The sequence below is a fragment of the Choloepus didactylus genome, chromosome 20 (genome assembly GCF_015220235.1).
Source record: "Choloepus didactylus isolate mChoDid1 chromosome 20, mChoDid1.pri, whole genome shotgun sequence".
Taxonomy (NCBI): domain Eukaryota; kingdom Metazoa; phylum Chordata; class Mammalia; order Pilosa; family Megalonychidae; genus Choloepus; species Choloepus didactylus.
In genome coordinates, this window is record NC_051326.1 from 13474588 (window position 1) to 13488759 (window position 14172).

Genomic DNA, 14172 nt, shown 5'->3' on the forward strand with positions numbered 1-14172 from the left:
CGTGGAAGCTGATGTTTGTACTCATCTCGCTGGTTTAAAGCACCATTATGAAGTCGGGTTGTACAGTAGTTAAAGTACCTTTTATATATATATCTCATATCTATCATATATATATAAACTGTAAACAAGAGGTAACAGCGGCTTCTAGAAACTGATTTTTTTCAAGGTTTCCTGTGTGGTAGGCACCTGAAATACTGTAGAAAAGTATCTTGTGTGGCTGATCTTATCTTCCCTGCTGCTAGTTGGGTTCTATTTTGCATGACCAGGAATGGTGCTGGTAGGACAGCTCAGTGGCTGCGAGGGAATTCTGCCGCCTGAGTGTCTTTCTAAATTTTCTGTCCCCTGCTTGTGCTCCTATCTGATCAGGCTGGAGACAACAACAAAAAGATATATAGGAAAAAAAACAAAAAAAAAACAAAAAAAAAAAAACAATATATAGATTTCTATATAATTTCTTTTCCCCCCTCTCTCATCTTTCCTCTGCAAGGTATTGTTACTATTTTTTTGTCATTGATTTTTTTTTTTTTTTTTTTTTTTGCTGCAATAAACCCTCTTGTTTCAGTCACAGCAAGAAACAAAAACCCAAACAAACAGAAAACCCCTCTGGAAAGAGTAGAAAACAAAAGGTTTGACCAAAAATAAAAGGGGGTAGGGAGGGAGGGGGCTCGGTTTTGTTTTTAAATAGTTTAAACATTGAAAAAATCAGGAGATGATGTCCAACCCTTTTTTTGCAAGGCAAAGCCTTCCGGTATTTCCGCATTTGTGGTTTTTGTCTTTAAATTCCTTTTTCTCTTCTGGGTGCTGATACTTCTCTCCATCCTCGTGTTCTTGGTGTTTTTGTTTTTTTGTTTTGTGTTTTTCATGTTTTTTGTTTGAACTTTATGTCACTACCTCCGTCTGCCCTCGTGTCCCTTACACACAAGCAAAATACTCCTTCAGTGGCGCGAAGAGGTGGCGGATGACGGGCACACTCCATGAGCGGCCCAGCAGTCTCTGCCTCGCCAAGCGGCTCATGTTGGAGACGTCCGTATAGTGGACAGGGAAACCGAACACCCTGGGGGAGAAAAAGACAGGGCAGGAAGGGCGGTGAGGCCCGGGCGGGTCCAGGGGCAGCTGCGAGGGGCCGTCTGGCCACACACTGCCCAACAGGCAATGCTGGCACCCGGTCACGCCCACCCCCATGCCCACCAGTGGAATCTTCTATCCTTTCTTCCAACTCAACACTTTGCTCATGGCTAAGTGCCAGGCTTGGACCAAGTTTCTGTGATTTTAAAGGCCAGGTTACCCTTTGCCTAGAAGGCTCACCACGGAGCTTAAACAAAATTGGTTTTGGTGGGAAACACCCCCAGGACATGTGCCCCAATTTCCCTCAACAGGATTTAGAGCCAGAATGGATTTCTCTCATCTGTATGTGATAAATGTACATTCCCAGTATCTTCCCCTTCAAGAGGAGAGAAAATTCTACAAGGAGCTCAACTCCTGCCTGGCCTCAGAAGTTCAAGCACTTCCTGTTTGCACTCATTGTTTATGTAAATGGTCTCTTATGTTACACCCAGAGGTGAGGAGAGTGAGGAGGTAATCTAGCCCTGGGAGCCCAGTTTGCATAAAGTAGGATGCTGAGGCTATAAGGCCTCTTGGTTTACAAAGTTCCTACAAAATTAGCAGCCCAAGTTAAGGAAGCTTCTGTTGCTGCAAATTTCCTTGAAGTGGGGCAGGATTCTTGGACATTATATTCCTAGACTCCTCTTACCTAAAATGCACAGGCCAGCCAGGAGGCCTCCCCAGCAGTCTGCTGTGTTGGGAAATGAACCCACTGTTCACGTGGTGCTTGTGGAAAACGCAAGCCTGGCCGGGAGAGGCAGAGAACCCTCCCTCACGCACAGGAAGCAGAACACAGGACCCCCACGACCCCGCGCACCCAGCGTGGGTACCTTTCCATTTCAGTGCACCATAAGATGTCCTCTTTCTCATTCATGAAGACGGGGAAATGCTGGTCTTTACCCTGCTTTATGGAGTTTGACCTAGTAGTGATGGTCCTCACTTTGCTGAACTGGAAGGAGAGGGAAAGGCAATGAGCACTCATTCATTCATTCATTCAGTCACTCACAAATGCTGGTCGTGCATCACTATGTGTGCTGGTCTGAGGTGTCAAACGTTTGTCAAAACCTGGGACAGCCAGGGGCTGGGGGTGAGGAACTGGGCAAACTGGGTTTGGCAGACCACGCTGCCCTGCCTTTCTTCCTATTTGGAGGTCACTAGGCCACAGTCAGTCCCAGCCAGCCAGCCAAGGACTTGGGAGGTAGCAGCTCTAGCCACCGCACTCCTAAGTCTTCCAAAGAAGTGGTTCCTTCTCAGGGGTTCAAAGACCCTCTGGGGTGGCCGTGGTCCTGACTGTTGGAACCTGCTGGCATGGACCTAACCCTCACGCACTTGCTCCATGGGATCTCCATGGGATCTCCCCAGAGAGAAATGGAGCTTCCACACTGTGGGACCTGTCCTGCTCCAAAGGCTTCTGAAGTAGGTCTTGATCAGCAAATTTTATCAAAAAATAACCAGAGCAGGCCCAAGCACCTTGGTAAAGGCTCCTTAGTGTCTCCTTCCTAAGGGACAGGGGCAGCCACGGAGGAAAGGCTGAAGACCAGCGGCAATTTCTCTCCCTGCCCTCCAGGACCCTGCGCCTCTGGCTGACTGTGGGTACCTGACCTTGGACCCTCTCCCAGGTCCCGTTCCCCACACTGGCTGTGCCCACAGGCCTCTGGAGGGGCAGTGGGACATAGCCCTGGGCATAGCTCCAGTGCACCTTGCCCTTCCCTCTGCCCCCTCAGTGGCAGGCCTTGGACCCTGGGGCTCACCTTGGCTATTCTACCATGCTCCAGACACTCCTGTAGCTCCAGCTTATCATTCACAGTGGATGCCAATGGCCTAGGAGGCAGAAGAGAGAATGTAATAATAGGAACCCAGAGAACAGCAGATAGGCAACCAGCCGACAACCCCAAACGGCCATCAGACCCACACCAGTAAGTAAGAGCCCCCCCCATCCCCAAATCATCACCCACATGTGTTGCAATTCCCTTCAAACTCCCCCAAGACACAGGAGAACACACTGCAGCCTCCCATAGACACAAATTCCCCCAAGCGCTAATCCTTAAAGTAAATGCAAAAGTGGTCCCCAAACTACAAATGGGCAGATAGCACCTGCCCAGAAGTGGGGGGGATCAATTATGTTTACATCAGTTATTTTAAAACATACTGGGTTTTAGAGGACCACAAAGAAAGCCTTTGGGGTGACGGAAACATTCTGGATCTTGACTGTGCTGAGTTACAGGATATGTACATTTGATAAAATTCATTAAATTGTATACTGTAAATGTACAGTTTTAAATTATATCTCAACAAAGTTCATTCTTTAAGTAAAAAATTCATTAAATATTATGATATTTAAAACTTGTTTCTACTTAAGAACTTTCACATGCTCATATTTACAAAAATCTGCACTTTGTACAAGAGGCTGGGCACACAGGTCCTTTTCCCAGGCACGCGCTGCGGTTGTGAGGCTTGACTCACGCACACGCGGGGCAAGGGCACGTGTGGCCACCAGAACTCCTCCGCCACCACTGGCTCAGCCACAGAGTGGGGCCAGCCATTCCAGTCTTCTGGACTTCCAGGTTAGAAAGAATGGGATTCCCTTTCTTTCAACAGGGCCACAGCCCACATCCCTGCCTTGCTGCCCTGTCCCAAGATCTGGACAAAAATGTAGGCTGAAGTAATGAATAAAACATGGAGAAAGTAACTGGATGCTGACTGGGAGGAGATGGATCCCAGCAAGGGCCTGGAGGACGGCTGGAGTTTGACAGGCAAGTCGAAGTGAGGGTTAAGACTGCAGGAGACCAGCTTGGCAATGACCTTGACCGCACACGGTAGGATGGAATGGAGCAGACCTGAACAGCCACACGATGGTAGGTGTGCCTGCCTGTGTGCATGTGTCTATGCACACACACACACACACACACACACACGTGTGGGGGTGCTGAAGGAACACATGACTAGAAAAGCTGGAGGTGGGCAGTTTCCTTGAGCAGGGGAGAAATAAGGTGGAGTGTGACAGAAGAACGGCAGTACAGAAGATGAATCCAGGCTGGGGAAAGAGGAAGAATGCACATAATTAGGAAGCCAGGAGACCCTCAACAGGGACAACAGGAATCAAAGATGCTGACCACAAACACAGAAAAGAGGAAAACATGCCTGAAATACTGGGTCTTCCCCACAGATCCTCTCAACACAAGCCATTCACATCTCAGTTCTCTGTTCCAATGACACCTCTCGAGAGCCCCTTTGTTTTCCTGAGCATTCATTACTACCTGGCATCCCTGCCTACTTCATCCCCACCTCACCAACTCTAAGCTCTGTAACCCCAGCAGGAGTGCCAAGCACAGAAGGTCCATAAATTTTTGTTGAGCAGGTTGTGGAAGGAAGTCATGGTAGGTGATGGGTCATGTTGGGTCACAGGGCCCACAGGAAAAGACTCTTAAAGTTCACAAGACCCACAAAAGCACAGCCAAATGGGCATGGGGCTGGCTGGGGGCTTCAAATGCATTTACTGTGTTTCAGTTACAAGTCTAAATGGTGTCATGGAAGCAGAATTAGAAAGGAAGGAAGAAGACCAATTCTACACAGTCCCAATACTCTGTGACCTCAAGCACATGGCTTTGCCTCAGAGGGTAGACCAGATAACCGAGCATCACCTCCCTCGCAGAACCACAGAGTTCTATGATGTCAGCATGGGAACCAGGAGTCAAATTGTGCCTCCAGAGATACCTCCCTGAGTGCATGTGTTCGTGTATGCACGCACTCTACTGGGTCCTGTGAGGTACCTTTCTTTCTCCTGGAACCTCAGAGGTCTGGAATTTTAGTTTGAAGATGCATGTGGGAACAACCCCATCAGACCAAGATCTGTCAGGAGGCACTGAGTTCACAGCTCCATGGAAATACTGGACCACACAGGCCAGTGCATTTTTCCCATACTTACCTTTGGAGGTTTGGGAGGTCACTGAGACAGTTTTGAGTCAGTTGCCTCACTGACCCAACTTCTTCTCATCAACAAACCCTCACAAAAGACAGCACCTTTGCCAAACGGTCATGGGACTGGCAAGTTCCTATAACCTCATATTAATGGCAAAAAGGGAAATCAGATGACTTAGGCTAGAATAAAGAATGGCTTCAATTTAGATATACCTTGAAGGTTTAAAATCCATGACTCAAAACATTCTGGAAAATATTTCTCTCCATAATGGGTATCTAGGTTGGGTGGATCTCATTCTGCTTTGGAATTGCAAACTCTCCACCAGAATTCCTTTCTCTTCCTGGGCTTTTTATAATGCAATCAATACACTGAAGAAATGGAATTGACAAGTACTTTCATTCTTGGGTATTACAATCCTTATCTGTGTAACCTAAATGGAGAAAATCATTCCAACACAGCTCTGGAGCCAACAAGGCTTGTGGTGAATAAATTAAGCAGAACCCTCTGACTTGCATGCTGACGTTTCAGGATTCCCTCTCCGTAAGAAGGAGGACATGACCAAGACATGGGTACCATTCCCCTTCCCAGCCCCAACCCATCCTCCAAGGTGTTCTATCTCAGGAAACTCTAAGGACCAGACAGGAAAAAGACCCTGGACACGACGCTGCCGTAGAAGAAGCAACTGTATAACTAGGCAGTGCACGATTCTCTCTTTGTGTAAAGAATGTACTGGTTTCTGAAGTATTTTTTGTATCCTGACTCCCATTCTTCCTCAAGGAAAAGGAAATAACAAAATGGCAGAGCAGCAAGCCGTTCAGCAGGGGCGGTGGCCAGGGGGGCCCATTCTGCAGTGCTCCCCCTGCCCTCCTTGGGCCACCTTGCCTCCAGGCCCCAACCTGCAGCCACCCCTAGACCCAGGAGCTCTCACCAACCTGTTCATACCGGGAAGGTTACCCCAAAAGTAGCGGGCTCTGTGTGCAGCAGACACTTCTTTGGCATCGATCATCACAGGGTTGGACTGGAAAACAGGGGACAGAAAAAGGGTAAGAAGGGGAAGAGAAGGAAGATTAAATGGTACCAGGCTATTTTGATGGCTTGGAGCTTTAAAGCCTCCAAGGCCTGTACTTCTCTCGGGAGAGGCAGCCTGAAGCCTCCCGGTAAAGCCGGAATTAAACCTAGCCACATTCTACATTGCTTGTACTGGAATACTAGACCAGCTGAACTTTCTGCGATGATGGAAACATTCGCTCTCTGCACTGTTAGATAAAACTGCCACCAGCCCACTGGCTGCACACAGCTATCGAGTACTTGAAATGTGGTCAGTGCTACCCAGGGGCCAGTTTTAAATTTCAACTGAAATAGCCACACATAGCTAATGGCTACCAAACTAGACAATGCAGCTCCAGGCTACCAGAGGCTTGGAATGATACAGCACCAGTGAGTGTGGATGTGTTCACAGCAGGTCCAGATTATCAGCCAAACAGACGGCTGCACACCCCGAAAGTCAGTGGTGCTTACTGACCCCAAGACTCAGGAGCAAGGCCTCAGGCTCCCCCTGCCTGCCCCGAGGATGCCTCTGGCAGCAGAAATCCTGTGCCCAGAGGCTCAAACAACGCTCAGACCTGAACTGGGACCTACATTATGGGGCATCATGCGGAACATGAACTAAGTTAAGTCATGTTTTCTTCTTAGGCTCCATGATGCATCACGACGGTAGAGTCCGGCACCCGTCTTGACCACTTAGTTAACAGTCAGGTCCAGGCCCCCAGCATCACCTCGTAGAGCAAGTCCACTGGTCCTTTCTGGGGTGGACAGCTAACACTGCTTCTCCCCCTTTCTACTTGGGAAGCCCTCAGCTCCCCAAACAGGCCCCTTTTCCAAGCTGAAGTCACCAGTCCCCAGCTCCACAATGCAGAAAAGACAGGGATAAAGCAGCAGTCCGAGGTGGAAGCCATTAGTGAGCTGGCCAAACCAAGGTTGCTGGCTATACCTCGAGAAATCGCGAGATGTCCCTCTTGTCACTAACGCCCATGGCCACGACATTCTCAAAGAGCCAGAAGAAGGGGCGGTCATCTCCCTCTTTGGGCCGCGCGTCATGCAGGAGGCGGTAGAACTCAAAGAAGAGCCGGCCAGTGCCCTCTGAGAGGTCAGAAGAGAAAGCCGTCAGCTGTGGCTGTCTGCGCCAGACAGTGGTGTGGCTAGGGCACGGGAGGGGCAGGGAGGACAGGGGCCCTGGGAGTAGCTGTCCCAGGGCAGAGACATCCAAGTCAGAAATCGCAGTGCGGAAGCACCCGCCTGGAAGGCGGAGGGTGCGGGCAGCACCTACCGTAGAGTCCCTTGCGGGCAGGGTTGACAATGGAGAGGTCGTTGCAGGGACTGCCCCCAATCACCAGATCGAACGGGCCCCACTCCTGGATCTGGGAGGATAAAAGTAATGTGATGGGTCTGCTGTCCAGGGACAGAGGCAGAAAGGAAGAGAGAAACTATCTGTGAATTTGGCAAAAAACGCACTTTGGCAGGGGAGTCAGGGGACCTGGCTCCTTTGTCCACTCCCTAGGCCCCGGGTGCGCAGCCACGGGACGTCACTGGGGCTCTCTGGGCTCGGCTTCCCAAACCTTCGGAAAGTAAAGGGGCCAAACTGGATACTCTCCCCGAGGCCAGCAGGGAAACCAGTGCGCCCCAAGCAGGAAAAGCAGCCGCTCAGCGGGAAGGCGCTCCGGGCTGGACAGCTGGATCTGGAGGCAGCCTGTGCTCTGAGCACGTCAGGCAGAGGGGTCCGGGCCACCTGCCTACCCTCCACCCCCCAAAGGTGCCTCAGGGTCCCAGGGGTAGACCAGAAAACTGGGAGGGCAAAGAATCTCACCTTGCCAGGGGCCCCCCCAGACACAGAGGTGGTGAAGCTGTTTCCCCAAAAGTACTGAGAGGACAGGATGGGACCCTCTCCCCGAACCAAAGGATTATACCAGAAGGAGCCCTGGATTGAGCCCAGGGAGCAGATGGGGCCCCACAGGCAAGCTAAGCTCCCCTCTTTAGACAAAGGGAAGTGGAAGGTCAGGAGGGAGAGAGGGCAGGAGGGAAGGGTGGATTGGGGACTAGTAAAGAACAACATGAAGTGGGGGGCGCTGTCTCCAGGAGCTGAGTGCAGGGGAAAGGAGGCGGGGCGGGTGCCACGGCACCGACATACATGCTTCTGCGTGACGCTGCGGACGTCCCCGACGTACATGATCTTGCCCTGGTGCCGCACCATGCCCACCGTGATCGAGTCCTCGCACACCTCCGAGGCAATGTAGCGGTCCACTTGGATGCCCAGGTCCTTCAGCACCAGGAGCCCTGCACCGCCAGCAAGCAGTGGTTACTCGGGCCGCCTCCCAGCACCCAGCCGCGCCCCCTGGCCAGCCAGACGCCGCAGGTCAGCTCCAGGCCCCCAGCCCCTGCTGCCCAGTGAGGCTCTGCTCAGAGGCCCTGCTGTGCAACAACCTGGCCAACTTGGAAGGGGGCGAAGGCCAGGAAAGGCTGACCGGGTGGCAGTTGGCTTTGGGCTCCAGGGAGGACAGTAGTCACCCTTCGGAGAAGCCTTTTCTTGGCTCTTTCTGTATCTTGCACACACTGGTTCTTCCCTGTGCCCTGTTTTGCCTCCTGCTGCAGTTCTACCCTAACCCTCCATGTAAAGCTACTTGCTCCAAAGGTTTTCTCACTGCCTTGCCCCCAGCTCCCTGGACCCGAGTGCACGCCCAGAGCACTCTGTAGCCCTCTCCATCTCCTAGAGCAGTTTGTTTTTAGGCCTCAGCCCTTTTCTTGGGTTGCAAATGCTCCTCGGGACAGAGGAGGAGGTCTTATTCATTTTATTTCCTCCTGAGCTAACAACACTGACTTCCCAGGAACCCTCCATAATGCTTGCTGCATCGAGGCAGGAAGCAATGAGGGCAGGCCCCAGGAGTATCAGGAGGAACGGGGAACCGAGGCCCAGTTTCTAATGCTCCCCACACAGCTCCCCACCCAAGAGCTTTTACAGACTCTTGGGATGTGACAGGAAGGCCCCAGCCTGGGAAACCAAAGCTGTAAACTAGCTTCTCTAGGTTTATATAACATGTCTGCATTGAGCCAAGACCAGAAGATAAACAGATGTCTGACTGGTATGCCATCCTCACGCTCGCCCTCTGGTGAAGGTCCCCAGCTCAGACCGCTCATCGCCCTGAGGTCGGGTGAAGACAAGTCCCACAAAAACCTGTTCCTGTCTGAGGAACTGGGAGCTCTGGCGGGGGAGGTCCCACAACTTTTCAGGAGGACTTTCTGGCAGTGTCAAAGCCACAAGAAAAAACAGTGCCCACTTGGTGACCTGGCATGCCTAAGGGTTTTTCCCAAGGAGAAAGCAGTTTAAGTATACAAAGACGTATTATAAGGATGTTGCCCAGCATTGCATACAATAATGAAAAAATAGTAAACAACCTGATATGAGATTTGTTAAATAAATGGATGGCATTTCCACGCAGTAGAATCTTATGCAGCCTCTTATATATAAAGAACGTAACTCTTTACTAGGTGACAAGAAAAAGTAGTCATCGTGTAATAAATGCAAAGGCAAGTTACAAGAGAGTATGGTACTTGGTATCTTTTTATCTATCTATATATGGTTATTCACACACCCACGCACAGAAAAAAACCAAAGGGACAGACCGAAACACGAACTGTGGGATTATGAATGATTTAAATAGTTTTTCAACTATTTTGTTTAGAGTTTCTTTCATGATGACCACCTGTGACATATTCAAAACACATCAGAACTCCACCTGCTGGAGATGCCCTCCACGGAGGCTGTGTGAAAACTCCTGTTAATATCTGACTAATGATCACTCTGCCTTCTCCTGCAGAGCCTCCTACATGAAGGAAGGAGCCCACCAGACACGTTTTGCCATTTAACTTCTTATTTCTGGCCACATTCCATGTCTGTGGATTGCATCCTTTTTCATTTAACACACTTTCTCTGGTAGTATCTTAATAGATCTGATCTGAACTACTGTCTCCTTTTACCAGGGTTAGACGCACACACACCGCACCCCTGGCAGAGCTACTGAATCCCAAGATGAGGGCGCCAGAGCCTCTCTTGGGACCTGCTACTCACCTGTAGCAATTCCATCAAAAAGAGACAGCACCCGGATGGGCTTCCTCTTCTCGGCAGGGACAGGTGGGTAAACCTTTGGAGGGTCCTAAGTGGTGAGCACAACAGGCTAGGTAAGCGCTTCGGGCGTGACTGCAGACCCACACCTCCCAGCATGCTGAGCACACCAGGCTTTCTGGACCTGACATCTCCACACCCACCTCCTGCTCACTGTCTTCCAGGCCCCATAACCCACTGAAGGCCCCCCGGGGGCCAAGCCTCAGCCCCAAGAATCTGCCCCTCCGGCTGTGGCCAGCAGCAGGTGAGGAGAGCCTAACAACCCGCCCCAGAGCCCAGACTCACAAACTCCTGGTCATGGTTGTTGGCGAAGAACATCTGGAGCCGGGAGGGCCAGTCATCCCGCCGCCGCAGCAGCCCGTACGTGCCCTTGTGCCCACACATGTAGCAGTTCCAGGGGTCTTCCTTGATGGCTGCCTGGGCAGCTCCCGGCCCCACCAAGAGATCCACACACTCCACACAAAAGCACCTGGAAGGAAGCCCAGGGGGGCAGAGGGGACTCAGCCCCAGCGGGGGCAGGCCGAGGCGCACTCCCTGGGACGACAGCCCTCAGGCTACAGCAGGGCAGGGTTCCAGGGCACAGAGCACGTGAAGCCAGAGGCAGGGCAGGGTGGCTGGTGAAAGCCCTGGGAGCGGTCGAGGAGGGAGGGCCGCTGGGGGTCCGGGGCAGGGCCCCTCACCTGCAGCAGTTGTTGTTCCCACACATGAGCACCTCACGTCCCCCACAGCAGATGGTGCAGTAGGACTGATAGCCGTCATCATCGTATTGGTACGCACACTCCAGGAAGCAGTTCTAGAGGGCAGCGGGCAGGGTCAGCGGGAACCAGGCCAGGGCCCCGGACAGAGCCAAGGGGAAGGCAGGCTTTGAACCCCAGCCTCTGGAGACAGAACCCCGCCACCCCGCCCAGCCAGGGTCAGGCGCGGGCCCCATATCTGGGAAGGGGAAACTCATGCCTCCCCACCCACCGCAGTGGACAGAGCCAAAGAGGAGCACAAGGGGAGGCCAAGGCAAGCCGCACTACCACCCCACTCCTTGCTGCAGCCCTGGAGCTCTTCTCTCAGCACTCACAGGGGCACGGCCACCACCCATCAGTCACTGGCCACAAAATACTGGGACACTGGGAGCACCCCCCACCCCGGCACACATCTAGAAACTAGAGTGGCACTTGATAGAGAAAGAATGTTTCAAAGGAGAAAACAATTGCAGCAAGTCAAAAGCTTGAGGCTGAAGGGCCTATTTTATGTGAGGACTCTCTGCTCCATGAGTAAGCCTCTACGTCACGTCGCCCCCACCAGGCGTCACCCCTCTACCCAACCCACAGCTCTGCTGGGTGTGCCCCTACCTTGCAGTTTTGGCACATTCCCCCGATGAAGAGTGGGTGCTCCAGGGTGACGTTGAGACTCCCACAAGAGATGCAAATGTCTGAAACAAAGAGCACAGGGGGTGGGTGTTGCTGAATCTCAACCCCTACCCTGCCAGCTCCCCAAGTACCACAAAAAAGAGCATGCTGGAGTAGCCAAAAAAGAGGGCAGGACGGGGCAGGGAGATGCCCTATAATAAAAGGGGGCACAGTGGCTCCCAGTCGCAGAAGGCATTCAATTCTTAGCGCAGCAAGGCCACAGTCTAGGAACGGCACAATATGGGGGCAGAAACAGCACACGGGGACAGGACAGGGCCCTGGTTCGGGAGGCACTCCTTGGACCGGGAGTCTGTCCTGGCCCTGTGCCTCAAATCCTTCCCAATCCTGACATGGCCCCAGGCCAGGTACACACCCCACCATGCCAGGGAAGGAGAGACCAGACCCAGGGAGCTTTCATGGCCACTCCATGAGAGAAGGTGAGAAAAGGCAAAAGGCTGCCAAGTTCCTCTTCAGACCAGCTCAGTCAAGTCCAAGAGGGGACCACCCTTCTCTGACCCATCATGACCAGCCCAGGCTGGAGACGGGCAGTAGCAACGTAGTAACAGAAGGCAATGTGTGCACAAAGCAGGTGGAGGTGGCTGGTGGCACTTGCAGGAAAGAGGCCCTGTCGCCAAGCAACACTACTGTTGGAATGACCCCCACCCCACCTTCTTCAAGCCTTTCTAAGAACTCAGGGTCTCTGCCAGGCGGCCCTCTGCGGGTGAGCTCCCCCACCCACCCAGGAGACCAGGCCATTGCGTGCTGAACACCCCATCGGGACTCACTCACCCTCGATGTTCCGGCATTTCTGCCGCACCTCATACACCAGCCGCTCTGCAGAGGGGAGGAAAGCCGAGTATCAGCGGAGGCCACTAGGGCCACACCGGCCTCCCTGGGGCCACTCTCTCCAGAGCCAGGCCAACTACCTCTTGTGCGTTCATCAATAATCTCCTTGACCTTGGGCTTCTCGGTTGTACTCTTCCGGGGCTTTTTGGCTGGTGGGGGTGGTGCATAGGCAGCTGCCTCGGGTTCAACCCACATGTCTGTGTAAACTTCTTTGTAGGGATTCTTCTCCTCTGGATGGGGAAAGCAGGAGACACGGCCATGGTTACAGGCTGACGGGGAAGCCCAGCCCCCTCCTTGTCTACCTACAATGGGTGTAGCCTGGACCGCAACTTGCTTCTCGTTCCAGCAAGTCAGTGGAGAGGGGCTTATTCTAGGGTTTCTGAGCAGCACTGCCCCTAACCCCAGGGAGGGGGGAGCCTGTGCCGTACCCGCTGGTCCCTCTACAAAGGCCTGGCGCAGCTGCTCTCCCTAAGCCCGGTGAGCAGGGGTCCCAGAAGGCTGGGCTGGGCACCTGCATTTACCTTCTGGGGGCTCCAGACCCTTGGGGCCAGAGGGCTGGAAGCCCCCGAGTGCCCATTCGATCATTTGTTTGTTCTGCACCTCCACAGCCTTGGCAGTGTCACTCTCGTCGCTGTCGTGGCACGCTGGGAACAGCTTCCCCGCACGGCTGCTGGCCACCTGGAAGGTGACATGTGAGGGGTGGGGTTATCAGGGCAGGTGGGGCAGACTTGCGAGCAGTGAGGGTGGGCACATGGGCACAGGTAGGAGACGGTCCAGGGAAGGAGGAGTGTAGGAAGCGGGTGAGGGAGAGAGAAAAGGAGTCACAGGCAAAGGGGCCTTGTGGCAGCCTTCAGGCTTCCTAGTGGTCCTTGTCATCTAAGTTCCCTCCTCTGAGCTCCCGGGAGGGACACTCACCTGCAGGACTTCGTAGATGGCTTTGCGGTACATGGGCTGCTTGTTGTAGGTGGCCTGGTGGAATGCACTGCAAAAGGAGCTCAGCGGCATCAGCTTCTCAACACACACCTGGGGGGACAACCGAGGCCCCTCGTTTTGTGCCTTCATCCACACTCGTCAAGCACCCACCACGCGCCTGGCAATTTGTTAGGGGGTGGGAGCATTACGGCTTAGCCTCTGCCCTTGAGAGAACCAGATGCATCGAGAGACAGTTAACATAATGCAAAAGAGGAGTCCAAACTCATTCAGGGGAGACCCTGAATGGAAATGGGAAAGGAATTCTGGGTTGTGGGTTCCTGGAAGGTAACAACTCTGCATCCTAGCTCCCAGAAGCTATGGGTGCAACCAAATTTTTGTCTGGGGCTTTTCCCATTTGTGCATAAACAGAGTGGAGTGAACAGAGCCCATGCCCACCACCCCAGTTCCAGACAGTGTCCCCAGTCCAAACCACAGGCCCTGGGACAGAGACCCCTTCACCCCAGGTTCCAGTCCACAACTCACCACTGAGAACTTGCCGTCTCCGAACCACATGACCCAGCGAGTGCCTTCAGCTGCTCGGCTCCGGCCCGTCATCCACCAAGATACAATGCGGCCTGGCCACCAGGAGAAGCCCCGCAGTTTCCCCCACACCAGCTCCCCAATGCCAAAGCCCCGGCCGTCCTGGAGCCCCAAGGAGCACAAATCATTACACAGTGGTCACGAGGCCCTGCCACCCTGCTCCCTCCCGTGGCAACCCCAGCCCTGGGATCTGGGGGTCAGGCCAGCCAGGAGGGAACTCC

General features: G+C 53.1%; 1 protein-coding gene across 9 annotated transcripts in view; it reads right to left on the reverse strand.

The window, feature by feature from the left end:
- Positions 1 to 497: 497 nt before the first annotated feature.
- DNMT3A (DNA methyltransferase 3 alpha) overlaps positions 498 to 14172 on the reverse strand; it is a 105723-nt gene continuing 92048 nt past the window's right edge. For all 9 annotated transcript variants that reach the window (XM_037812626.1, XM_037812625.1, XM_037812633.1 and 6 more), the window contains 16 exons: positions 13895 to 14053; positions 13355 to 13462; positions 12961 to 13117; positions 12520 to 12669; positions 12383 to 12427; positions 11537 to 11616; positions 10874 to 10986; positions 10479 to 10662; positions 10140 to 10224; positions 8205 to 8350; positions 7347 to 7437; positions 7011 to 7159; positions 5953 to 6038; positions 2853 to 2922; positions 1932 to 2050; positions 498 to 1054 (listed from right to left, as the gene is read on the reverse strand). In XM_037812626.1, the coding sequence (XP_037668554.1) occupies positions 913 to 1054; positions 1932 to 2050; positions 2853 to 2922; positions 5953 to 6038; positions 7011 to 7159; positions 7347 to 7437; positions 8205 to 8350; positions 10140 to 10224; positions 10479 to 10662; positions 10874 to 10986; positions 11537 to 11616; positions 12383 to 12427; positions 12520 to 12669; positions 12961 to 13117; positions 13355 to 13462; positions 13895 to 14053 (1884 nt within the window). In that variant the 3' untranslated portion in view covers positions 498 to 912. The remainder of the gene's footprint in view (positions 1055 to 1931; positions 2051 to 2852; positions 2923 to 5952; positions 6039 to 7010; positions 7160 to 7346; positions 7438 to 8204; positions 8351 to 10139; positions 10225 to 10478; positions 10663 to 10873; positions 10987 to 11536; positions 11617 to 12382; positions 12428 to 12519; positions 12670 to 12960; positions 13118 to 13354; positions 13463 to 13894; positions 14054 to 14172) is intronic.